This window comes from Adiantum capillus-veneris, chromosome 13 (assembly GCF_014529385.1).
Source record: "Adiantum capillus-veneris isolate H3 chromosome 13, ASM1452938v2, whole genome shotgun sequence".
NCBI classification, from domain to species: domain Eukaryota; kingdom Viridiplantae; phylum Streptophyta; class Polypodiopsida; order Polypodiales; family Pteridaceae; genus Adiantum; species Adiantum capillus-veneris.
In genome coordinates this window covers 157,933,027-157,959,336 of record NC_140943.1, presented here as the reverse complement: position 1 = coordinate 157,959,336, position 26,310 = coordinate 157,933,027, and the positions used below count along the sequence as shown (strand labels likewise).

At 43.5% G+C, this 26,310-nt stretch overlaps 2 protein-coding genes and 1 pseudogene across 2 annotated transcripts; 1 reads left to right on the top strand and 2 right to left on the bottom strand.

Moving 5' to 3' along the window:
• Nucleotides 1–5,540: 5,540 nt before the first annotated feature.
• On the bottom strand, nucleotides 5,541–8,426 carry LOC147445163 (F-box family protein). The gene has a single exon (XM_086527614.1). It carries the CDS (start codon nucleotides 8,133–8,135, stop codon nucleotides 6,081–6,083), a length of 2,055 nt encoding a protein of 684 aa, XP_086383740.1. The 5' UTR covers nucleotides 8,136–8,426; the 3' UTR covers nucleotides 5,541–6,080.
• A 3,613-nt stretch (nucleotides 8,427–12,039) lies between these two features.
• Nucleotides 12,040–14,436, top strand: LOC147445162 (uncharacterized; annotated as a pseudogene).
• A 3,455-nt stretch (nucleotides 14,437–17,891) lies between these two features.
• LOC147445161 (uncharacterized) lies at nucleotides 17,892–20,669 on the bottom strand. Its single transcript, XM_086527615.1, has 10 exons — nucleotides 20,567–20,669; nucleotides 19,793–20,484; nucleotides 19,491–19,664; nucleotides 19,162–19,367; nucleotides 18,947–19,075; nucleotides 18,687–18,866; nucleotides 18,460–18,597; nucleotides 18,262–18,355; nucleotides 18,089–18,187; nucleotides 17,892–17,981 (listed from the first exon to the last, which is right to left on the bottom strand). The coding sequence occupies exons 1-10, from the start codon at nucleotides 20,667–20,669 to the stop codon at nucleotides 17,892–17,894; spliced, it is 1,905 nt and encodes a 634-aa protein (XP_086383741.1).
• Between the last annotated feature and the right edge of the window lie 5,641 nt (nucleotides 20,670–26,310).

The following is a 26,310-nucleotide window of genomic DNA, read 5'->3' as shown; positions in this document are numbered from 1 at the left end:
ACCCATATCTGTGTATCGTGTGTCTCCTTGTCTCTCTCGCTCTCCGTCTGTGGTGCTCCCCGATCCCCTCCAATTGGTATCAGAGCGACATGTGTGAGAGCGTAGATGGACGAAGAGGTCACAGATCTGAGCAAAGAAATAGAGGAGGCTTGTGGACAGCCATACAGAGGCTTGCAGGAGAGCTCTCAAGAGCTTCCTAGTGCTCACAGATCAGTCCACAGTTCCTCTACAGATCAGCCCACTGTGTACAACATCTTCCCTCTTCTCGACAAGCTTTGCAACGGCTACATCGGCGACAGATTGGAGCTTGGAGCTTTCATAGACATGGAAGCATTGTGAGATTGATACATTCAGCTCACGCATCGAGGTGGAAAGTGAGTTTGAGCCTTTCTATGAGCTCAAAGAAGCATAGAAGAAAGTCGTTCAGTCTTTGGTAGTTTGACAGCAGTCTACTGTTTTGCTCATAACTTGAGCTACAAAGCTTTGATTCCAAATCTTTTTGGTTCAAAATGGAGCTGGTTTCAAGCTCTACGACTTTGTAGAAGGAATTGTTTTCTGATTCGAAGTGCAGGTGGGTCTGAAATTAAAAACATAGAGACTGTTTTTCAGGATAGTTTTGGGCTCTGTTGTTTTCTTTGCTGCAGACAGCTTACCCGTGCACACTGTAGGTAGCAAGCACATATGAGGTGTTACAAGATCGGGTTTGACTCCCAGGTACAGGTTGAGTCTAGTACTCCCACAGGTTTTGCCAGTTGCAGTTGAGTGGTTCTTTTGCAGTGTTGTGGCTTGCATACATGGTCTTTGAGTGGGTAATGCTCTATGTATGCTTATGTGGTGAGTAGTAGATCTTGTGAGCAAGTGCAGAGGTTGGTTGTGGATGACATGTATGGTGACCTGTGGTACTCTTTGTGAGCATTTGTTGGACACAGGTTGCAGAGCTTATGCATGTATGTTGAGTGTAGTTTGATGTGCATTGATTGCTCATTGTATTGAGCTTGGAGGACAATGATTATTTTGTATTGATAGCCATTGTGTGTCGAAACTCTAGCGAAATTTTCCCAAAAGTTTTATGCGCATAAGTTGATGCGATCCAGGTTGTGATTGCAATTGCACTCAGTGATTACGTGCGGTGTTCTCTGCAGGTGGGAGCTTAGTGCATGTATGCATCGATATCGCACAGTGTGGGCTTGGTGATTAGCTCACGGTTTGACAGGCGTACAGTTATCTTGGCACACTCACTCACAGGAGTGAGTTGTGGAGGAAAGAAAGGAAGGAATTTGTATGGATGTTCATGGGCGTTTTAGAGAGAAAGAGAGCAAAAGATGTTGCTACACACAACAAGAATAGGAACTCTCATGGTTTTATGCTTGAAATGGTGATGGAAAATCTTGAGAGAGGCAGAGAACGAAGAAAGAGAGAGTGGGACAGTGTGTGAGATTAGATATGCACTCTTAGAAGATCTACACTTATTGCCTAGATATGCACTCTTAGAAGATCTACACTTATTGCCTAGATCTTGGCAGGTGGAATGATTGTTCAATGATTTTGGAGGATGAACTAACTTTGATGTGTGTGTGTGTGTGTGTGAGTGAGTGAGTGAGAGAGAGAGAGAGAGAGAGAGAGAGAGAGAGAGAGAGCGGGAGGGGGGAGACCTCACGTTTTAAAGAGTGTGCGTGTAGAGAATAGAGGGCTAGAAACTACTTTCCTAAATTACCTCTAGGTCGAGAGAGTGGTTTTAATGTGAGAGAGAGAGGAGAGGGTGGGAAAAGGACAATACAAAATTAAAAAACATACATTAAAATATAAAGTTACCAGCCTCACTTTTTACTAGAAACTGCCTATTTGATAAGCCAAGAAATAGAAAAAACCTTTTTCTCTTGGCCCAACCTAAGCCTTTGCCACCACCACTCTAGGCTTGCTCAAAGCATGCTTAAGCCTTAAGAATTTCCTTAAATTGCCAAATAAAGAGGCCCTCTTGAACCCCATTCAATTCCTAATAGCTCCATACATGTCGTGCTTATGTCCACAAGCCATCCATATCATCAGACCCTACCATCCGTGCATCCACTTCTATGGTTGTCTACTAGCCCTCTTCTTACATTATGCATCACTCCCATATTCCCATCACTGACATTTTGCAAGCTAACTACATTAGCATTCCCACATTTCTCATTAACCTATTGTGGAGTTTCTGTTCACAACACACTTTTGTTCAATCTATCTTACTCTATTAATATTCAATGTAAAAATACAATGTAGCCTTGATTTTTCAGGTAAAACTATTGGGGAAACTAGGATTTAAATGTAAGGAATTTATGGAGATTAATACTAAAATGATTTTATCTTTGAAAGTAAGTTCCAATGAAATTACAATTGAGAATTTTCCTTTTCAATAGGGAAATTTTCACTACAAACAGGGATATGTAAGCATTGGTTGTTTCTTCTTATACGATTGCCAATGACGACACCGTTGCCTTTCATAGCGTTGTTGTTATTAATAGGAGCATGTAGAGGTACAAAGGATGAGCCATGTAAAGAAGGCATGCCAAAAAATTTGGTGATAAATAAGATGCTTGAAAAGTTGCAAACTTTTAGCGAGCTAAATTGAGTGAATCAAGCAGCTCTACAGACTTTGTGCCAAGCATGGAGACCATACTTGTTTCGTTTCCAAACCTCATTGCCAACTAATTTTCTTTATATGTTTTTCACTGGTGCATGGCATTACCATTTTTTTCCACACTCTCCTTCCATATATGGATGCAAATATAGTCTCTGTCAATGAGCTAGATGAGGACTATGATACTAACTAGCTTCGAGTGTCCAAATATTATCAATGCAAGGTACAAACGACCTTGTGCCCCAACATGGAAAATACAAAGTGTCCCTAGGGACATCGCCTCTCCCAAGGTGAATGGGTACGACCAATACAAAAAGTAAACTTACACCCCACATTTCAATCTCGCCTATGTGATCTCAAAAATACTTAGAAGCATCATCCAATCAACTTGGTAAAGAAGCAAATGATTTCTAGTCTACGTAAAATTAAAGGTGATAAATTCGTCCTTGTGCAACTGTAATATTTTTAAAATGAGAAAGTCCCTCCTCCAACACCGGAGGAGAAGCATAAGGCCCCCTCCAACACCAGAGGGGAGAAAAGTGGCAAGGAAAGGAGAGGTTCCCTACGGTATTATTAACAAATTGGAGGACAGTGTCAACTCCATGCCATATGTGTAGATGTTTATTTTAAAATGGGCCCTATGATTCCCATGCATGAGATGCATCTCTTTGTATCTTTGAAGACTACAATCTGCAAATTCTTCTTCTCCACATATCAAGTAACTCCAAATTCCAATCATGTCGCGAGGTTGTAGAAATTTTGCAAAACGCTAGGAGAGATGGTATGAAGCCTCAAGAACAAGCTACGACATGAGGTGAAAGTTACACTACTACTTTGCTTTTTGAATTTACAATTTCACACCATTTGCACATAAATGCAATCAAAGAATACCATGTCAAACCTCTCTCTCTACTGCAAAATGATAGCTATTGATCACATGCTATCAAATGGCATTGCATGGAGCTCTAGCTATACGTCTAAAACAATTTTCTAGGACCTAATGATGGCAATTTGTGCGCTGGATATACTAGTGTTGAGAAGGTAGATACCATCACTAGCGTTCAAACGCGGTTGTGTAGGGTATGGTTCACCGAGCATGCTATGGAGTCATGTAATATGTTGTTAGAGACCAACCCTCAATTGATCTGTCAGGGCATTAACTCACCTGATACAAATTATCACTAGATCGATGCAACATACCTTATGTTTTGTGGTTGATGTGATGTGCTTATTTGTGTTCGAGGAGAAGTGACTGCAACATAAGACAAATCATGAGCTATGGTGGCACCCACACTTGTAAATTTGAGAACTTAATCAATAAAAAATTTAATGCTAGGGGCGCTCAACTTGAGGACTAATCTTCTCTTGAGGGAGAGTATGCCTCTCCCATGTCATCTACAAAGTGCAAGTGTCATTTGTTCTATTCAAATTCCATTTTTCAGTTACAGCTTGTTTGTACGAGTGGATCATAAGTCCGGCGAGTGATTAAATGTTCCCATTATGGTGTCGTGGGTGGAACATGGGGAGTAAAGCAGCTGCTTGAGATCCTCGTATAGGGAGGGCCGCACCCCATTCTGGTCAGAGAGTGAGAGCAAGTTGTACCATCTCTCGTTGCTTGCAGTCAGCCCTCAAATTCAAAGGGTGACTACTTTCCATTTTGAGAGGCCTTAAAGAAACCCCCCTTTTCTTTCTACACAAATTGGAAGGGCTTTACCTGCAGTGTCTGTCCCTCTTGAAATTTTTGCTATACCCTCCTCTCTCTCCCTCCCCCCTAGCCTCATGTCACCATCCCTTTCACTGTACTTTGACACAATTGCACTGTGTAGACGGTGAAGATTTCTGGAGGATTCTTTGCCCATCAATGCTTAATATCATAGATAAATGGGATGTGTGTGCAGGAGCACGTGCATGTGCAGATGCATTTCTGTGTGGTGTTCTTTCCAATGACAATACAAAAGAAAGCCTAGCCATAAGACATAGTACCAAGATACCCAAATGTTCAATTGGCTTACAACTGTAGACAGCTCAATCCTTTAGGATAACTTGCCAACCAATAAAACAGCAAACCCGTGTACAAATCAAAATTGAAGGCACTATGAAGGATCCTTAAACCAGAATCCCATTCATCAAGAAAAGTACTTCATCAAAATCAGAAGAAAATAGTAGATCTTGCACAATATCAATTTCCTCAAGAGATCCAACAATTATATCAACCCATGGTTGTGAAACCAATGCACCTGTGTTACATAATGGGGGTGAGATTGATGCATCTTCTGCTGCATTTCTTTGCACCTTCGAAATTGACATTTCCAAGCACAACCAACCTTCAGGTTTTCCATTCAAACCTCCTGTGTGGTAAAATCAATTTAGACCTCAGCTCACAGACCTCTCCATAGAACAAAGAATCCTCCTTGTACTAACGAATTTGGCTTCTATATAAGCATACAAGAATTGAGAACGGACATGAGTTTTGTTGCTCCACTTAACTAGAACATCTTACAAGGCAACCCAAAAGCTCAATCAAAAGGAATCAATAATGCTGCATATAAACATGTTTACCCGAGAGTCTTTACACAATCTATATACCTGACACCCCAGGAAGGGATCCCCACCATAGAGAGAGCGATACAATGTGCACAACTGAAAATTCCTGCAGAAACCATTGTCTCTAGTTACATCCAGCCAGAATGATTTCAACAAAGAGTGATGATGCCAGTTTACCATCACTAACAAATGCAATGTCAATGGAGCAACATACTTCAAAAACACAACACGAAAGGTACCAGCTACCATCCAAGAAAGTTAGTAAAAGACCTTCTGGGCCATTGTCACAATTGAAAATGAGTTTGATCCATAGTATCAGCGCTTCATAGACACATTGAATGAAGCAAAAAGCACATCCACTCATCTGACATACAGTCCATTATTTACATCCTGAATGAAATCATTAATCCCAAAACTAGGACTTGGAAGGTACGTGACAGTGAATGATAACATATAAACAGTGCATTTGTATTATCAGAATGCTCTTCAACAAGATCAGTCACATTTGATGACAATTGGTAAAGCTTAGGCCTCCTCAAATCATTACAACTGTCGAGACAATGTCTCGCTTTTCTGCAGAAAACAAAGCTCCCCAAACAATTTCTTTTTTTTTTCGACACACCAGAGGGCCCACAGGGGGAGGTGCTTATCCCTTCCAAATATTAGCCATGTTACATGGTCGGGCAAGGGCCGCGTACCATCGGGCAAGAGCCACGCGTAGGCATCACCATGGCCACCTAATTGATGCACCACATGCTGGGAACGACGGAGAGAACTCGTAGCAACCAGCTAGGAACCTCCTCCTCGGGTGACCCACCCGAGGAGGAGGATGCACTCGAGTGTCCAAGGGCAAGAGCCCTAGCAACGTGAACACCAGGTGAGCACAAGGTGTCCCTCTAGAGTGTCCCCAAACAATTTCTTACATTTTGGGCAGCTCTATTCTTGCTCTGCCAAAACCACAAAAGCCAGCAAAAACATTTGATAGAGACTTGATAAGATATGCATAATTGGCAATAGGGGCAAGTGCAGCCACTCTGTCTCCTCTTTCTAGTAAAATCTGAAGATCCAACCGTTGTAATGTTAGCACGTTTTGAGACTCTCTCCACACAAATGCTAACAAGCCTTTTCGCTCCACAAACAGATCTCCTGGCTTTGAGCTGGGATATCTAAATCCATAACCGTTCGCAATACCTTCTCCCTGGTATGCATGTGTAATATTCACCTGCTCCCCATCTCTGTCCATCCAAGGAAATTCTTGAGACGAAGGCTCGTCCACATTAGCAGTGAACATCGGAGACCCATTGGGATGAAGGACATAATGTGTGCCCTCTAATATCTTCGTCGCAATCAAGAGTCTTCCCTGCTCTGTATCATCATAAGATAACAACAAGAAATACAAGGCCTTGCCAGGTTTGTCTTCAGCAGGCTTCCCTGGAGGCCATCCAAAAGTGCCACCCCACAAACCTGCATGTTCTCTACCAACTTGTGGCAACTGCTCTGGCATCTTGTAGAGTGCAAATCGATTGTCCGGCATTAGAGGCCAAGCTCGATACATCTTCAAATCCCAGCGCCTTGCATGTAGGCGAAGAGCCACAGTTTCACCCTGTCTAGCAAATTGCTGCAGAAGGAGAACACGTTTCAATCCTGAATTAGTATCATTCTCTGCAGACTTCCCTACATCTTCCTTTCCCATACCAACAATCTGTTTCATTTTCTCCCTTATAAGCTTAGCAAGCCGCTGCTTTCTAGGAGGCTGAGAATGTGATCCTCCGTTGCTAAGGGCATCAGAGCTTGGCGTGTCTACTGAAGAAGAACCGGCTGCATGTACTCTGTCTGCATTCACGTTAAGAGTTTCAGTATCACCAGTGGGCTTGTAATTTAGCAAGCCACTGGTGTAATCGGCAGGATTGCAAATCTTATCGAGTAGGTAATTTGCATTGATCCCATTATAGTGACTTGTTGTAGGTGGCCGCCTACCATGGGGATCACCATGAGTGTACATTCTAACCAGAAGCGACCTCCTTTCAGTCATCAAGAGGACCTCTCTTTGAATCTCCTCTCTGACAAAAGCAGTATCAAAACTTGACTTGAGCCTAGTTCTTGCCTGAGGAAAAAGTGGCTCCACTGCAGATTGTGGAATCTTTAGCCTGACATGTCTAGCAATGGCATCCAACATTTTCCTCCTGTCGGCAAAATGCAAACGGTGAAAAGGCACAGGACCTACCTCCACAGGGGTTTTGGGCTTGACTAGCTTTGCTCCGGGTCTTGCTAACCGCCTTAAGTCATCCAGATATAACGAAGGATCCCCATCATCAGCCTCGGCTGCAAAGACAGGGCTGCAAATCCATTCCGGGCTTCCAGGGTGGCATCGGGGCTCGGCTTCCAGCAAAAGCACATTGCAATCCTCCTTGGCCCCATTGAAGCAACCAGGGTAGCAGCAATCCTTATCACCCTCACGGCCATGAAGGAAGAAAGACAAGGACCCATCACCAGTACCAGTGATTTCAAATACAGGTGCCCACAGGAGGCCTGTCTCAAGGCCTTTCGGGCCAAGCTCTTGTGGAATGATGCGGCAGCCTACAACAGAGAGGAAGCCCCAGGTAACATATACAAGATTGCCAAGCTCCGGATTTTGGTGCACCCATATGCCAAGCAATGGGCGCACTGAATGTATGAAGCGGAAGATCATTTTGTACGAGGGTACAGCTGCCCACCAAGACTGCAAGTCAACAGAAGGGACCTGATTTCCGATAGCAATCTTACACTGAGGCCACCAAAGCTTGTCTGAGCTGCAAAGAGCCCACAATTTTTTGCATGTGACGCTGAGATTACAGAGGTCTATGGGCGTTAGAGATGAACAGAGCTGTGCGAACACATCTTCAGGAAGCTCCTGAAAAAAGCAAGGAGTTCCCTCGTTGTTAGGGTTACTTGCTAATGCAAGGTTTCTATCGCCATAGCCGATCCACTTCTCCATAAGAACCCTCTGAATAGTTGTGAATTAGAAGAAGCCTGAATATGAGCGTGTAGATTGGCTCTCTTTATCTTCGCTGTTCCACAGAAATGGTCGGGATCCCATGGGCGAGAAACAGGAAGAACCAGGAGGTCTTTGTTCCTTCATGTTCATGCACATGAGTGACAGTAGCTTCGCACATGCAACCGACCGTCGAGCTCCAACCGATGAAACAGGACCTGGGCTGTGCTAATAGCCACCTCAGATCTGTCCACCGGAGGAGACCTTCATAGAGAAAAGTTTACCCATTTTGTGAATACTACTGTGGAGAGGCCGCCTCTCTCTCTCTCTCTCTCTCTCTCTCATATAAACCGGAACTCACCGGATGCAACAAACTTTGACACGTGGCACTGGAAATGCAGTCTCCTTAATATATAGTATAGATATAGATTGTAGGTGCCCACGGCCTAGGGTAAAGGAGCCAATTAGAAGTAGTCCCTCTTTACAAGAACGCGGCTATTTATACCCAGTTGTGGGACATCAAACGACAAACATTGGGCTGGATCAATGAATGTAGGCCGCACGATCTGCGCTTGATCCCTGCTGATTTTGCAACACAAGAAATGTTCGTCATTGTCGTGTGTCGCCTACGGATCTCTATCAACACTGATATTTTTACTACATGTGTGCCTTGCAATGAGCTTTCGATTGCATTCCTCCAAGCTAAAATCGGTGAAGATTGCTGCGAGAAAATTGTGCCCCTCCTTAGGTGGCCTTGTACTGGCCCCTTTACCAGAAATGTACTGTATATGCCAAAAATGCGTTGTTAGCTAGGAAATGAGAAGTTGAAGGGAGAGAAAGAAGGGAGGGCTTGATGAATATCAAGACATAGGTAGGAGGCGACAAGTGGGAGGAGCAGTACGCGTGGAGCTGGCCATGCGTCACCGTCAATAGCAAGGGAGGCCACGAGTTGATGAGACCGCAGGTGGGGAGGGCCATGCGAGAAGGGGGAAGAGGCATGAGCTTGTGATTTTTTTGTACTCCATGCGCAACTTAATGAGCACGAAGGCTATTTACTCGAATGGCTTAGATCAGCAATCTGGAGTTGAGGGGTCGCCTTCACCTCGATTCAATCCCTGCAGCCATACGCTCCCCTTTTACAATGTAAACACCCTTAAGGAAAAGAGAATCTTGCGAGAATTTGTCTAATAGAAATGAGAAAGAGCCAATCTATGAATTTTTTGCTCAATTTCAAAAAAGCACCGATTAGTTAGAATATGAGGAGATACCCTACAATCTCTATCTCTCTTTCTTTCCCATTCTCTCTCTCTCTCTCTCTCTCTCTCTCTCTCTCTCTCTGTGTGCAACCCTCGTGTGGCTGTGCACCTCTCCCACCCCTCCTTTTCCCTCTCGGTATGCCCATGCCACCTGCAAGTACCTCCTTGTATTGACAGTTTTTTGCATTAGGTGAAGCACAACGCAAGTGGAGTTTCAATTCATTGTCACAAAGAGAGTAGGCAAATTGGGGTAGAATCTACTATAGGAGACTGGAGAGAGAGAGAGAGAGAGAGAGAGAGAGAGAGAGAGAGAGAGAGAGAGAGAGAGAGATATAGTTCTATTATCGTCCTGGAAGGTCAAATATGACCTATGGGACCAAATGAACATGTCACGTGGTGTGAGTGGAGTTCATAAGTGACTCTCGATGCTCAAAAATGGCTGAAATGAGCGTCGCAATAGAGACTCCACATCGTGGTTGGGAGAGGAAGGTATGTAGGGAGAGATCATGGCTGAATATATGGGGAAAAGAGGACCTAATGTGGTCAAAAGCTGAGCACTCAAGTAGTGTGTGGTACTCACTCTCTCGCACTTTATGAGGGCATAAGGTGCAAAGTCGATGACACTCCTCGCCAGTGCCCCAACGTCCTGTCTCGCAGCGTAGAGAGAGAGAGAGAGAGAGAGAGAGAGAGAGAGAGAGAGAGAGCTCTTGATACATCAACGACGACAACAAAAAACCAAATGCCATAGCGGTAAATCTGTAGGGTAGGCTCGAAGAACAGGAGACGAAGCAAAGACACATGCAAAAGCAAGGGTGTTTGCTAGTGGGAGGAGGAGATGATGGCACACACAAAGCAGCATGACGAGGCTCATTGTGTGGACGGGGAGACTTGGGTGCGAATGCACCAAGAACTAAGAACATAGTCTATTCACTTGTGTGTGTGTGTGTGTGTGTGTGTGTGTGTGAGAGAGAGAGAGAGAGAGAGAGAGAGAGAGAGAGAGAGAGAGAGAGAGAGAGGGGGGGGGAGAGAGAGAGAGGAGAAAAGATATTCACATTTACTATAGCAAGATTGCAAAATATATCTTGCACTAACCTCAGGACTATATAACACATAGCATTTAAAGAGGGGGGGTAAAGGGATCAATGGCAGGGAACTGGAATGGGGCTTATCAAGGGGATCTGGACCGTGCATACCTGTAAAAACTAAACCTGGACAACGGGGGGGGGGGGCTGGGCTCGCTGGCCAAATTCAAGCAGGATAAGGCTGAGGGAACTGCCATGTCATCAGGGTGGAAATTTGAATTTGGGACGCTTTTCAAGGGGGTCGACAGGCGGGGAGGCCACGATGTTGGGGTTTGGGCAGAGAGGCCACGCATTATCTCTGAGAGGCAGGAGGGTAGAGGGAAGAAGCCACAACAGGTATGGAGAGCAGACAAATGCTGGACCTCAATGTACCTTGGGAGGCAAAACAAGTTATGCAGTCCATTGACCTAAACGTAACCTGGAAGGCAGAGGGAGATCGAGGGATGCCGGGCAGGATGGAGGCACGATTGGATGCTTTCGAGGATGGGGAGAAACAAAAGCAATATCGTATTTGATTTGAATGAGGAGTTGGAGGAAGGCAACTCGTCATCAACAGGCTCAAGTAGTGCTTCCATGGAATCAGGATCCCATTCTAGTGGTGGTGACCAAGTAAAGGAGTTTACCGAATTCCCTTCAACCTTCCTTGCAGATTCAATCCATAGGAGGAAACCCGTGACCCAATCTTTTGACCCAGAGTTGCATGCTTCTCACCATTTCTTTAGCTTTTCTCGGGAGAGCTATGACCTTATGCTATTAGATCTTCAAGGGATTTGTAAGCCAACATTGGGTATGCTGCACAATGTCGGCATGCATGATGTAAAACGGTGGAACAAGATGAAGGACAATCTTGTGATCCGAGGATCCCCTCGGCATGGATCAGTTAGGATCTTCTTGAAGGGTACTCCCTCCCAGAGCCATTGCACCAAAGGAGGAGTGGACAACCATTACAGAACAATGTCATGTCGACCAGCAAGGGGCTCATTTGAGCATGTTGGAAACTATGAATCAGATGAAAACTGCATGGTGCACAGATATCAAAAGGCATGGCATACCTACTTCATTCATTAGAGATGTGGTCAGAAATTGTCAGGTATGTAAGAAGGATCCTATCCTCCAATCTGAATCGCTTATGTTTCAGAAGGTTGGAGGGAAGGGCAATGCCGGTGAAAAAACTCCAAGTGAAAAGATTATTACAGATAGATTTCATGTGTGTGATGTGCTGGAGAGTATTATGATAAACCATAAAGTCAGGCTTGTTAAGATAAGATCAACCAAGGTAGGCGAAGGAAAGGTAGAGGACTACTATGTCTGTCATTGTGGTGGTTCAAGAAGGCATCATGGAGAAAACAAGCATAGAGAGAGGAAAACGAAGAAGTGCGGTTGTCCTTTTAAGGCACAGGTGCAATTCAGTGAGGGAGTTCATGAGGTCACGATTTTGCTTCGTGCTACGCATGAGGGCATGTTCCTGGCTCTCGGGCTGACTTATATCATCTACCTGTTCATCCAAGTGTGCTTCAATGTTGCATGGAGGATTATTTTGATGTTGGAACATGTCGCCATGTTGCCAAAATGTCAGTTTCAAAAGAAAACTTCCACAAGCAACGAGCATCCTTGTTAGATCGCACAACTTTTCGATTCTTCATGATCTCAAAGGAGGTCCAACAGTTGGCATATAGCCTACGGCATGAAGGTAGCAAGATAATTTTCTTTTCCTGTCACCCCTTTAATTACTTAACCATTTTGGTTTCTCTAGGTCGTGCATCTGGGAATGATTGGTCTGCAATGTATATGGAGGCTCTAAAGTTACAAGCCGCAGGGAAGGTACTTTGGAGTGCCCTATCTTCATTTTTATGTTTTCCTTTTTCTTATGTCCTTATTTAGTTGCTTATTGCTTTTGAAAGGTCGCATATGTGCAACCATACAACCCAAATGCTTTGCAAGACGTCAACAAGCCGTTTGTCGTCATCATTCAAGATGATTGGATGCTTCAGATGTGTATTCGATTCTCACAACATAATGCATGGGCCGTGGACAGCACATTCAAGACAAACGTTTATGGGTTGCCATTGTATGCAGTTGTTTTGCCAAATCAAAATGGTACAGGGATTCCTTTGTGGTTGATGATGTGCACAAGTGACCCTGGGACATGTCAGGAGAGCGTTGCCCTTGAATTGACCATCCGGATGATATTCTCGAGAATGGGCAGCATACGACCGAATGCAATTGTGATAGACAAATGTCCCCAAGAATTGAATGCCATCTTGAGTGCCGTCAAAGATCCTGCTTGTTGGGCTGAACACAGTGAAGGACAACGAGTCCAAGTAGCATGTCATGTCCTGGTTTGTTGGTTTCATGTCAAAAAGGCTTGGGTGGAGAACCTTTTGCCGCAAGTGCCAAGACACATGCAAGACCATGTTTATTCTTCAATGTGTAACTTGATGCACTCCAGCTCCGAGGACGACTTTGAAGCTCGCTTTCAACACCTCTTGCTGGACTACTGCAATCATGCAAATATTCAGCGTTATGTCTCCAATGGATGGTGCTCGAAGTCATGCGTATGGCGTGAACGCTGGCCAAAGTTTGGACGTCTTTTTCCCCATGGCAATGTGGACACAACGAATTTGGTGGAAAGACTATGGCAATATGTCAAGTATATTCTCTTGGATGCGAGGATAAATAGGCCAGCCTTGGATCTACTACATGCACTTGTTGGCAATGCGAGGAGTGGAAGCTGGATGGGAGGAACTCTCGTGGAGTTCTTCAAGCAAAAGCAAGAGCTAGGTGAGCTATTGTCCCACTCCTTGGACTTTCTCTTCGATCTACCTCTTAGTAAAGTTCATGGCATGTTCATTGATAGCGGATTCTGGACGATTTGTTGTGTATGGTTCAAGCAAGAGTGCAACAAAGGCACTAGCTGCTGGGGAGAAGCTATGTCAACGATACAAGACTAATCCTGAAACTCTTCAGGTGGTGAACGAATCTACATTACTCTTCAAGATTCAAAGCATGGCATCAGACTCTTGGTACCATGTGAGCATGCAATCCTTGTACTGTGATTGCCCAAACTGGTCCTCCCAATGCAAGCATCTATATGGGCTTCGGTTAATACTTCAAAGCTATTTTCCAATGCTTCATGCAATTTTACCTATTGTGGATAGCGTGCATGCAATGGCTGACCTTGCAACCAGCGATGGAATGCAACAATGTGCCCAAGTCTTTGAAACAGGGAGTGGATGTGATGACAAAGCACTGGATACTGATATGAATGGCATTGGACCATACTTGCAACAGGTTGACATGGAGATAGTCAATTGTATCGACAAATCTAGGGAGTTCTTGCGACAATTGGCTAATGTATTACCGCAGTGGACATTGCAGCAAAAGGAGGTTGCTATGAAGAAATTAAAGATCTCTATGGAGAACTTGGAGAATCTCCATGAGCCAGAGGAGATCAGCTTGCCAAGAAAGGGTAGCATCAAACAAATCCAGGCAAATGTCACACAAACACGGCTTGGGCATGGCAGGCTATCGTGTATCATTGATGGCATATGTGAGGCAGTTGAAGGTTGTCCAAAACCAGCAAAAAAAACCAGAAACACGGGTTCCTTGAAACGTAAGCACCAGTGAGGGCGAAATCGAGTGCGCTTTGAGAAATGGCGACGTGTTAATTGCCGGCATTGTTGTATCAAAACCCTTCTTGTTGATGGCTCAAATATAGTATGTTGCCATACATGCCATGCTTTGCTCCCTCTATCTCAGAAGCACTTGTCTGCAAATTCAACTTCCCAGATCATGAACCACCTTGTACAGTTATGGGATGGTGAGAACCCGGCCAATGGTTCTATCATAGCATGTGACCACGAGGTATCGCATATTGATTGTGAACGACATCTCACTGTGAAGCTTGATGATGGACGGATATACGAGAAGATCTATGCCTCGTAGACACGAATTACTTTTATATGACTTGCGTACGGTTTAGGGTCATCCTCATATGTCATGCCTCATTGGAACTTTGCAAGCTATGTATGTTTTGTGAACATGACTTGGACAATTGCAATATATTTGTTTTTGGAACCATTAGATTGATATGATGTGGTCCCCAAGAAGCTAGACTAGTTTGTAGATATCCTAAAGTTCATTTGGGTTGTCTTAATCTGGTTGTTTGTTCCTTATCACTCGTAAGTGGTCGCAACAATGAAGTGTTGTCTCTTTGATATCACCAGCAAAATGAAACCATAATGCATCAACACAAGCCTTTTGCCAGGTGGTTGACAACAAGCTCATGGGCCGAGTTTTCTCTGGCTTTTCCGAGGTCTTGCATCTCTATATAGGGCTATAGGTTGAGCCCAAAAGGGTCATGCTTCAGCTGATCTTGATGGCGATTTTGCTAGGTTTAGGATGCGTGCACATCAGCCATGTACATATGCTTTTACCAATTCTGGGATTCTGATTTTTGCTCTCGCTCTTGCTAGGTCTTGCATCTTCTAGTTCAGCCTTAGAAGAAGGGTCCTTATAGTTTCCATCCATACGCAATGGGACCTTGCCATAATCTCGGACATGACCATAAAATGATTGCCAAAAGCTCACACACCCAGCATGACTTCACCATAAACACACACACATTAAGCATGACACTAAAAACAAACCTCGCCATAATGCCCTAAACATAGGGTCAGCACAAACACCACCAATCGGACCTCGCCATAATCTCGGACATGACCATAAATTGATTGGTAAAAGCTCACACACACCCAGCATGACACTAAAAACAAACCTCGCCATAATGCCATAAACATAGGGTCGGCACAAACACCAATCGAACCTCGCCATACTCTGGGACATGACTGAAAGCTCACACACATTCAACATGACACTAAAAACAAACCTCGCCATAATGCCCTAAACGTAGGGTCGGCACAAACACCACCAATCGGACCTCGCCATAATCTCGAACATGACCATAAATTGATTGGCAAAAGCTCACACACACCCAGCATGACACTAAAAACAAACCTCGCCATAATGCCATAAACGTAGGGTCGGCACAAACACGAATCGAACCTCGCGATACTCTGGGACATGACTGAAAGCTCACACACATTCAACATGACACTAAAAACAAACCTCGCCATAATGCCCTAAACGTAGGGTCGGCACAAACACCACCAATCGGACCTCGCCATAATCTCGGACATGACCATAAATTGATTGGCAAAAGCTCACACACACCCAACATGACACTAAAAACAAACCTCGCCATAATTCCATAAACGTAGGGTCGGCACAAACACCAATCGAACCTCACCATACTCTGGGACATGACTGAAAGCTCACACACATTCAGCATGACACTAAAAACAAACCTCGCCATAATGCCATAAACGTAGGGTCGGCACAAACACCACCAATCGGACCTCGCCATAATCTCGGACATGACCATAAACTAATTGGCAAACACACCCACCCAGCTGGCATGACTTCACCATAAATACACACAAAAACAAATCTCGCCATAATGCCATAAATGTAGAGTCAGCACAAACCATAACATCAAATTGATCGAGCCGGTTTAGGGTTACATGATCAGTTATAGGAGACTTGAAATGGACTGCAACGGCACAAACACCAATCGGACCTCGCCATAATGCCATAAACCTAGAGTCACTCGGCACAAACACCAATCGGACCTCGCCATAATGCCATAAACCTAGAGTCACCATAACATCAAATTGATCGAGCCATTTGTATTACATGATCACTAATATACATAAACATTGGCTTATCAGATAGTACATATAATAACTAAAGCCGGACGAAGCCATAAACCTGCATACAGAAATAAACATGGCCGTTGAACATACATCCGATCACTAAACCCAGACGAAGCCATAAACCTGCATACAGAAATAAACATGGCCCAACAACCACATCCGATCACTAAACCCAGACGAAGCCATAAACCTGCATACAGAAATAAACATGGCCCAACAACCATACACCATCGAAACTCGCCATAATGCCATAAACCTAGAGTCAGCACAAACCATAACATCAAATTGATCGAACCATTTGTGTTACATGACAGTTATAGGAGACTCGAAATGGACTGCAACCTTATTAAACAAAAGACTAAACCTTGATTGTAGGAACTCGCCATAAGTCATATATACATGAGTACCAGATAAAAAGGATAAATTGTGGTCAGAATGCATCAGTATAACAAAAGGTTGTTGGACCACTAATATACACATAAACATTGGCTTATCAAAGAGTACATATAATAACTAAACCCGGACGAAGCCATAAACCTGCATATAGAAATAAACATGGCCGTTGACCATACATCCGATCACTAAACCCGGACGAAGCCATAAACCTGCATACAGAAATAAAAATGGCCCAACAACCATACATCCAATCACTAAACCCGGACGAAGACATAACCCTGCATACAGAAATAAACATGGCCGTTGATCACATCCGATCACTAAACCCGGACCTCGCCATAAACCTGCATCCAGAAAGAAACTGAGCCCAGAACTGAGCACCTAAAACATACATGGCTCTCAGACATAGACATAAACCAACCCAAAACCGAGCACCTATTATAGATCCAGATATAAACTTGAAACATTGCACCAAAAGCTCGTCACAAAGGACAATGCACCACAAACTGGGAACACATTAGAAAACCTCGCCATAAACAAAAGAGTCGCCATAGACATACATAATCGGGGAGTCGCCTTAGACAGAATCGGACCTTGCCATAAATTTTACTCAACAGGAAATAAAAATCAAACATCACCATAAATAATAATTTAGCTGGACTAGATGCATGTCCAGAAATGGATGAGGAATTAGGGTTCGATCGAGCTCAAGCATAAAACTCGGATACAGCCCGCTTACACCATAAACACTAGCCACACCTAAACCCAGACGTGGAAATAAACCTGCAAACATAAACAAACATGGCCACTAGCCCCACATGGAACTAAACCCGGACGTAGCCAAAAACCTGCAAACATAAATAAACCCATATGTAACCATAAACCTGCTTGTATACATAAACATGGCCACTTCCCACATACATCAAACATAGTCCTGAACCTGCACATAGACAAAATATGGATCTCGGATGTGGCTAGCCGCCATAAACAAGCCCATATAAACATAGTCAGTAGCCAATGATTTGCTTTCTTTGAACCAATATTGCAGCATAAAACTCGCCATACATACTTTATCGACACAAACCCTGGACATTACATGTAGGCTGATACAAAACCATTGTGCATAGACTGACACAAAACCTCGCCCTAAACCCGATCATACATAAAGTGTCATGGGTTGTTTTACCAAACGGCCATAGACCTGGCTCCCTTTAGCGCAAAATGCAACACATATGGTGACCAACCATAATCTCATTCCCCCCCCACTATATCTAAGCACCAACTATGGAGGCTTTGTCTCAATGCCAACACATCATCGTGTATGAACCATGTCTTCTTCACCTGCACAACATCGACAAACACAAGAGGATTGAAGGAAATTAGAAAGGAGATTAATATCCAGATGCATATGGTAGAAAGCTAGCACTCGACACACACTCTAAGCATACCCAGCTTTTGCTCTTCTCCTGCAAGCAAGAATGAATTATGTAGCGAATGGCAGTCATGACATAAAACCCACAGTCAATCGCATTTGGTTGAATTGGGCCCTACAGCATTAAACCATTAACATGACTAACATGCCCTAAATTTTTCAAGCATGAGAGAGCACAAGGAGACATACTTTCAACACTTTCAACTCAAATTTGGTGGCAGGTTCAAGAAATGTATGTTGGACATCAGGAGCTTTTACTCCTTGGGCCATCGCCTCCATAGCACTGCATATTCATAACAAGCAAGATAAAAAACCATTGATAGCCATATCAACTTGTTTCATATACCGACCTCCCCAAGCTATGATGAACAAAGTCAACCCATGTACCTGTGCAAAACAGGTACAATATCCATCATGGTCGTGCACCCAAGTGGGTCATAGTAGAGAATGTGGTTCTTTCTCCTACATAGCCTAGCAATCTTTGCATGTGTGGCAAGATACATAACACAACATGTCCAATGCTCCCTGTTGCAAAGAGAGACAACATCAGCATGTCAATGAGAAGCCACAATGTAGCATACCTAGCAGTCCTTTGTCCTCTCCTTACAAACCACCTGTAAATGATTGGAAAAAATGTAAGCACGTATTCACCAAAGTCCCTCTCCCCGAAGAAGTTATGTAAGACCCGCATGGAATCTTGCTTGCCCAAAGTCGCATCCACAACAGAATACCACATAGAGTCCACAAGCATCACTTGCATGAGGACATCTGAGCCTAGTGTGTACTCCATCCACCTGTAAAAGTGAGTATGTTAAGCACATGTTTGCTCACCATAATGCATACCACTCAATAACAAAAACATGGCGGTGATTACATTGCAAATAGATTCATCGTGCGCGTGGATGCTTTATTTGATAAGATGAAGCGTAGAGCCTGATCATCAATGTCCACTTGTAGGCCAAAGAGAAGAGAGTTGAGCGACATAGGCACATGTGAAGAGAATCTACATCCAACATGCCACAATCATGAACATAGTGAGTATCAAACAATTAGAAAACTGTGAACATAGGGATGGTTGACAAAAGCCACCTGTACAAGGCCCGATTACTACGTGTGGGAGTGGCAGGGCTGATTTCATGGCCTATTTTTTCAACTGTCAGCTGGTTATTACCGACATAAAATAGGAGAGCCGACAAAGATGCATCATCAGGAGAGCCTATTTCAATAGCTTTCTCTTGTGTCTTCCCTCTTTGAATCGGAAGCTTTTTCTTTGTTGGAGTTGCAAGCAATGTAGGCTAGAAAGGAATGCACATTTATTAGAACACATCAGCATGCTGGATTTTTTTTCACCGCTCTCAACACCTAAACAAAATTACTTATGCACAAAAAAGCAAAAGTTACAAATCCTAGACACATACATCCTCATCGAGCTTAAGATTGCTTAATGTCTTTGCAAGTCCTGGGCCCTCTTCTCTCTTGTCTTCATAATTCTCATTGTCGTCCTCTCCTTCGGGAGCATACTGAAAAGGGTCCTCATTGTCAGTGTCCTCCAAGGCTGCCTCAAGCCAAGGAGGAATATCATGCATCCTCTTCTGTGAATGTCCATAGCATGGTAGTTAGAGAATTAGTAGAAATGAATGAACTAATCAAACATGGTGTGCAAACATACTATGAAAATTGATGACAAAAGAAAATCAAATTAGACAAATCGGAAACTTACATGTGTGTTGTAACCTTTATCAATGCGCTTTTGAATTTTTGCCAGCCGGAGAGCCTTGACTACCATGTAGTCTCGCATCTTCCCAACCACAAATTCCTCAATAAAAGCGGCCTCTGACATGTGCTTGTACTTATTTCCGAGGTCCTTCCATACTTGGTGAGCCCGTATGCGCGTGATGCGCTGATACCTTTTACAATTTTGCCTAAACTTCCTATCCTTGTCGCCAAATCTCTTTAAAGCTAATTTATGCCAAGCTTTCACTTCCGGATTAGGCATGAGGTTTGCTCTTCTCTCAGCTTCTTTGTGGAGGGGGCGACCTCCAGGGCGCTTTTCAATCTCTACAGTGATTCCATGGAAAGTCTTGAGGTGAGACATCATCCGTAGTCTTTTGAAGATGAAGGCCGATCGCTTTGGGCAATCAGCACTTGCGTGGCATTGGCGTGCTAGCTGTCCATCAGGGAGCTCAATCTCTAGATATACTTTTGGATCTTGGATGCTGGCTGCCTCTTCTTGCTTTGGAAGATCCTCAAATACCTCCCGTGCTTCTCCCTTTGCTACATCCTGTGTCTCAACTCCACATTCCCTTGAGCCCACCAACTTCTTTCGCGGACGGATGTTTAGGCTCGAGGGTGTGCCCATCTCAGGCAAGGTGTGCTTCTGTGGACTTCTCCTTGGTTGAGAAGTAGCCCCTTCTACATGAGGAGATGTGGGAGGAGTAGTGAAGCTCTCCTCATGACACAAGGGTCCCTCTTCTTGCTCTTTAGCTATGTCCACCTTCTCGGACTTCTCCGTAGGCTGGACCCCCTCCCCATTCTTTGCCTTTGGTGAGACATCGGCCTTTCCTCTTGTGATGCGAGAGCAACCACCCCTTTGCCATGTTCTCTTCCCCTTTCTAGCAGGTGAATGAGCCATCCCCTAGCCACAACCTCAAGCCAAATTAGCTCATGAAAAGCATGACAATAATTCCCTCTATTTCTCTCTCTCTCTCTCTCTCTCTCTCTCTCTCTCTCACACACACACACACACACACACACACACACACACACACACACACACACACACACACACACACGCACACACACACACACACAGAGTCAGCCACACAACGCACTCCCTTTCTTCACATGGCCAAGCTCGTGCATAACCCCATGGTCGAGCCCTGAGATGCTTGCAGAAAGCATGCGTGGAACCCAAGCATCCAACCCTTCAGCGAGAAAAAAAATTGTGCTCACCTTCAATGCTGCCCACACAGAACGCATGCATCCCAACCTTCACAACCAGCGAGAAAAGGAGATGCCCTCACCTTACTTGCTGCTCCTCCACTTGGCCCTCAAACGATGCTGAGCTAGAGCGATGACCGGATAGCGATGACGGGATTATCCACCAGTAGCGCAAAATCCTGTAAGGACCTTCCCCCCGCCAAACTCCCGTATCCCCCCACTCGCGGGCTCACCATGCAACGAATCAGCAGTCGCCACGCGTCCCATGGCCCATATTTTGAATTTGGCCAGCTTGCCCAGCCCCCCCGTTGTCCAGGTTTAGTTTTTACAGGTATGCACGGTCCAAATCCCCTCGATAAGCCCCATTCCAGTTTCCTGCCATTGATCCCCTTACCCCCCCCTCTTTAAATGCTATGTGTTATATAGTCCTGAGGTTGCACTAAACACCTTTTTTTCATTTAAAATGTTATTCTCCTTGCAACATAGTCAACAAAAAAGAGTGATTCATGATTAATGTGAAGAACATGATTGATTATACATTATGAGCATTAGTCACATTTGTGCACTTTTCTACACTACACGTACTTTGCAAATTAAATTGTCAAACAAGTGTGTGCTGATGGTGATGGCCCTTTAGAATAATCACGAAAAGATGTAACCTCTCTTTTGTTAGCGTAAAGGACTCATAGTGTTAGGACTCGAGTTTGAGCTTCCAGTCTTGAAAAGTATTTTAGAAAGCGTAGAAATAAACTTAAGATTTATATTTCTGTCATCAAGATTAATATTTGTGCTTTGCTCATGTTTTTTCAAATTGAGCTTGTGCTTTTGTGCTGTAAAACAAACAATCTAATCGAATGTTGCTTCCAAGTAGCATCCTTCATGAATCATTCTAATACATTCAACTTTTCATGTTTCCTCTGGCACGTCGATAGCTGCACAAAAAGTAGGCATTGAGATGCATGATGCAACATTCCATCTTTGTGTGCCCAAAAGCACACACTTGCATAAATGTATGCTAAAGCTGCTAAACAACCACTAAAGCCCTGTGAAGAAGTAAATCACAAGGCATTTGAGGAAGAACGGACTCAAGCTAAGTGATGGGACTATATTTCAACCTCTTCTGGTTGGTCAAGTATGAACGTTAGTTTTATAATCCCAATATGATAATAGCTTTTTTTGAGTCATTTTGAGGGTTCCAAAGTTGAAGAGTTAATCACATCAAGAGCCTGAGAGCCTTGTGAACACCAAGGAGCTCCTCAAAAAAGCAAGGAGTTCCCTCATTGTTAGGGTTACTTCCCTCGTTGTTCTGAAGGATTTGCAAATTAGTAGAAGCTTGAATATGGGCATGTAGATTGGCTCTCTTTATCTTTCTTGTTCCACATACATGGTCAGGATCCCATGGGAGAGAAACATGAAGAACCAAGAGGTCTTTGGTCCTTCATGAGTGACAATAGTTCGAGCTTCAAATGTGAAACGGGACCTAGGCAGTCTAAATAGCCCACCTCAGATATGTCCATCGGAGGAGACCTTGGGAACAAGAAAGTCGCACTTAATCGATGGAAATACTTTTCAAGGAGATGAAAAAATTATAGAAAAAAGTTTACCCATTTTGTGACTTCTTCTTGTCGAGTAGTTTGAAACATTTTGCAAGTAATTGTGATTTGTGTTTTCAATCTTACTTGACCTTGGAAAGGAAGTCAACTTAATCATAAAAAAGGTGTATCTTCTACAATACAAGTGAGCAAAGATCATATCCCTACATTTCTAAGGAGACAACAAGATACCCTAAGATAACTTACTCATAAGTTACCAAGTACCAAGAGCATAATGTATTGACTCATGAGTGGGTGTGTGTGTGAGAGAGATAGAGAGAACGAGGGACTCTTGCCTTCCTGATGAGGAATTGCTACTGTAGTGAGGAAGTAATTGTCTTTAGAATAGTTTTATAAAGAAACCATGAACTTTAATATAAGCTTCAAATAATTATTGAGAGAGAGAGGAGAAAGGATCACATTTACTATGGCAAGATTGCAAATTATATCTCACATTGAACATCAATTTTTCTTTCAAATGTATCTCTCCTTGCAAACACAGTCAACAAAAAAGAGTGATTCATGATTAATGTAAAGAACTGTCTAATTACATATCCTAAGAATTAGCCACATTTGTGCACTTTTCTGCACTACAAGTGAGCAAATGTACCTCACAATCGAAGTGACAAACAAGTGTGTGGGTGATGGTGGTGCTATTATCCCCTATTGAAATAATTGCCAAGTTAGTGGCAAGGACTCATAGTGTTAGGAGTCGAGTTTGGGCTTCCCTATTAAAACAAAGTGTGTGGGTGATGGTGGTGGTGCTATTCTCCCCTATTAAAATAATCTCAAAAAGATGTGCCCTCCCTTTGGTTAGCACCATAGACTCATAGTGTTAGGAGACAAGTTTGGACTTCCATTCTTGAAAGAATTTTTTTAAAAAAGCTCATAAATAAACTTAATACATTTATGTCATATGAAGGAGGGCGAGCACATGTGAGGTGGCCGAGGGCAATAGAGGCGAGGGCTATGGAGTGTGCGAGCCCAGGTTAGTTGGCCAAGGGGGAGAGAGGCGAGAGATGAGGAGAGGGGATTTTTGGGTGAGGAAGGGCAAGAAGGATATACTACACCATCCTGATGAATAGAGGCACAAATAGGAGAATCTAGGCCATAAGAATGGGGTCAAAAATTGGGAGAATAGAAGGGATTGGGGGGCCCATCCATAGAAGAAAGAAGGCTAGTGCCAACGGGAGCTAGCTTGTTTGGTTGAGCATTCCCATGACCTGGGTCATGGGTTCAATTGCAATTAAGTGATGCCAAAAGGTGCACCTTTGTATCTGATTGGGCAGGAATGCCCGAACTACTACAAAAGAAAAAGAGAGAAGGCTAGCAAACTTTGAAAGAAGAGTAATGTATAGGAGTAAAGGCATGTAAATCCAAGTTGAGTAATAAGCTTTAATTCTAGACTTAATCACAAAAGGGAGGGCCTATGTTGCCCAATATGCTCCAGCTTCCAAAACCACCAAGAATCAAGTATTGGATGTTGGATATGCTATGCAATACCCTTCCATCGGATTACCAATATGTGAGCCGAATAGGGAGTTGATGCTACAAACTAGATGCTTTCGCTAAATTCCCAACAAAACTTTGAATGAAATCAAAGATGCTACCTGACTCCAAATAGAACCCAAAACTCCTTCTCCATTGTGTACTTTTCCTTCCCTTCATAGAAGCTCCTTTATAATGAACCCAAGGCACATAATTGAAATGTGTTGGTATGACATGTGTTATAGATGTGTAGGCAATGATAGCATCAAACAAGCTCTCTTCCTAAATCTTGTAATGAAATATTTTCTGAGAACACATCCAAAAATGCAAGGGCAAGTAGTCACCCTTGAGTTTTCTATAGTAGGCTTATCTTGAGTTTTTGTATTTGATGTCGTGAGTCGTTGTACCTCTATTAATGCCTCTAGAATTACCCCATCAATATCTGTGGCTAGAAAGTATTGGTTTCCCTTATTGATAGTAGATTCCTTGAAATCTTGGAGAGGGGGAGTAGTAATTGGAAGAGACAAACCTAAAGTTGCTTGTTGGGCCCATGTAAGGGCCCCTAGCTAGCTCTCCTATCTGCTGCAACTTGACTTAAGGAGCCACCACACATGGGTAGATGGAGGCGGTTGAGACCTAGAGTTGACACCTATTAGATTGTTTGTGTCATGGATGCTTGAGAGTGAGTCGCTGCGTGCATCATCGCCTACATCATCGCTAGAAGGCTCTAGAAGAATCTAGAAGATTCTAGAAGTATCAAGGAGATTCTAGAAGTTTCTAGAAGCATGGAGAAGATTCCAGAAGAATCTAGAAGTTTCTAGAAAGTTGAAGAAGGATCAAGAAGGTTCTAGTTCTCCTTGCATGGTAGTTGTTGCATTTTGTGTTCCTATGTGTTGACCGTATATCTTTGTTGAGCTCTTTTAATATTCATCGTCAATTATTTATGAATGCTTTGGAGATGTATGGCTAGATCTGTGGCAGTTCGATTCTTCACCCGATGATTCATGTGGACATCCATCCTTAGGTATTGATGGTAGTTGATTGTGCATCGATGATACTGTCCTATGGCTTGATTCACCCCCTTTGTTTGTCCATCACTTTGTGGATGATTGGATAGAGAGAGATTAATCTTTACAACTTGAAGCTTGAACAAGCCTCTCCAAAAGCTTGATATCAGTTTTGGTCCTTGGTTTGAAACAATGTCACATGGAAGCTCATGATAGCGGTAAATATCCTCAAAGAAAAGCTTTTCCATTCCTTCCCCAATGAATGAAGAAGGATGATAGCCTTGGTGTAGCTTGCTAAGCTTGGTTTCAACTTCTACTTCTCCAAAGCATGTTGAGAGAAGTTCGCCAATGAGATTAATTTGAGAAGCACCATCCGAATACTAGAACCTTCTATCTCCTTCTTCAACTTTCTAGAAACTTCTAGATTCTTCCGAATCTCCTCCATGCTTCTAGAAACTTCTAGAATCTCCTAGATCCTTCTAGATTCTTCTAGAGCCTTCTAGCGATGATGTAGGCAATGACATAGGCGATGATGCAGGCAACGACTGACTCTCAAGCATCCATGACAGTTTGTTGGGAAAGTGAAGTCAGACTAGCTTTGGCCTTGATTGGAAGTAGAAGCGTGGTGCTTTGGCAATCCTTATTGTAGTGGTCCTTTGCATTAGGACAGCCTCTACTAGGTAGAGATCCTTCATGAAGAGGGCACTTGCTTTGATAGTGCCCATAGCCTCCACATCAAGAACATCAGATATGATGGTTTGATGGACAAGAAGGAGGACAAGGTGTTTGCTATGTCTTCTCAAGAACGTTTGGAGAGGAGGCAACAATTGTGTAGAAGCTGTGGGGTGTTAGAGGTGTATTAGCATAATAAAATCTTTGGGGCAAAAAGTACCTTGAATAGATTCCATATGAGGGGTATTTAGCAAATGCCACATGTGACTCTTGTGACCATAGGGAGAGACCATGTTTGATGCTCGATCCAACCCATGTTGAGGCATAGGATCTAACCTTTGCTAACAATATTAGAGTCCCTTCAGGTAGTATCGGTCCTTATCCTCATGTCCAAAGAAGTGGCAAGAGAGTGTCAATAATAAGCTCTAAGGGTGAATTCTTAGCGGGAAAGTTTGGGAGCTCAGACCTATCTCCTTTTTAATCTCCTTCAAAGCATCTTGTTGTGGAGACTTATCTTTCCAAATAGAGATAGGCATTTC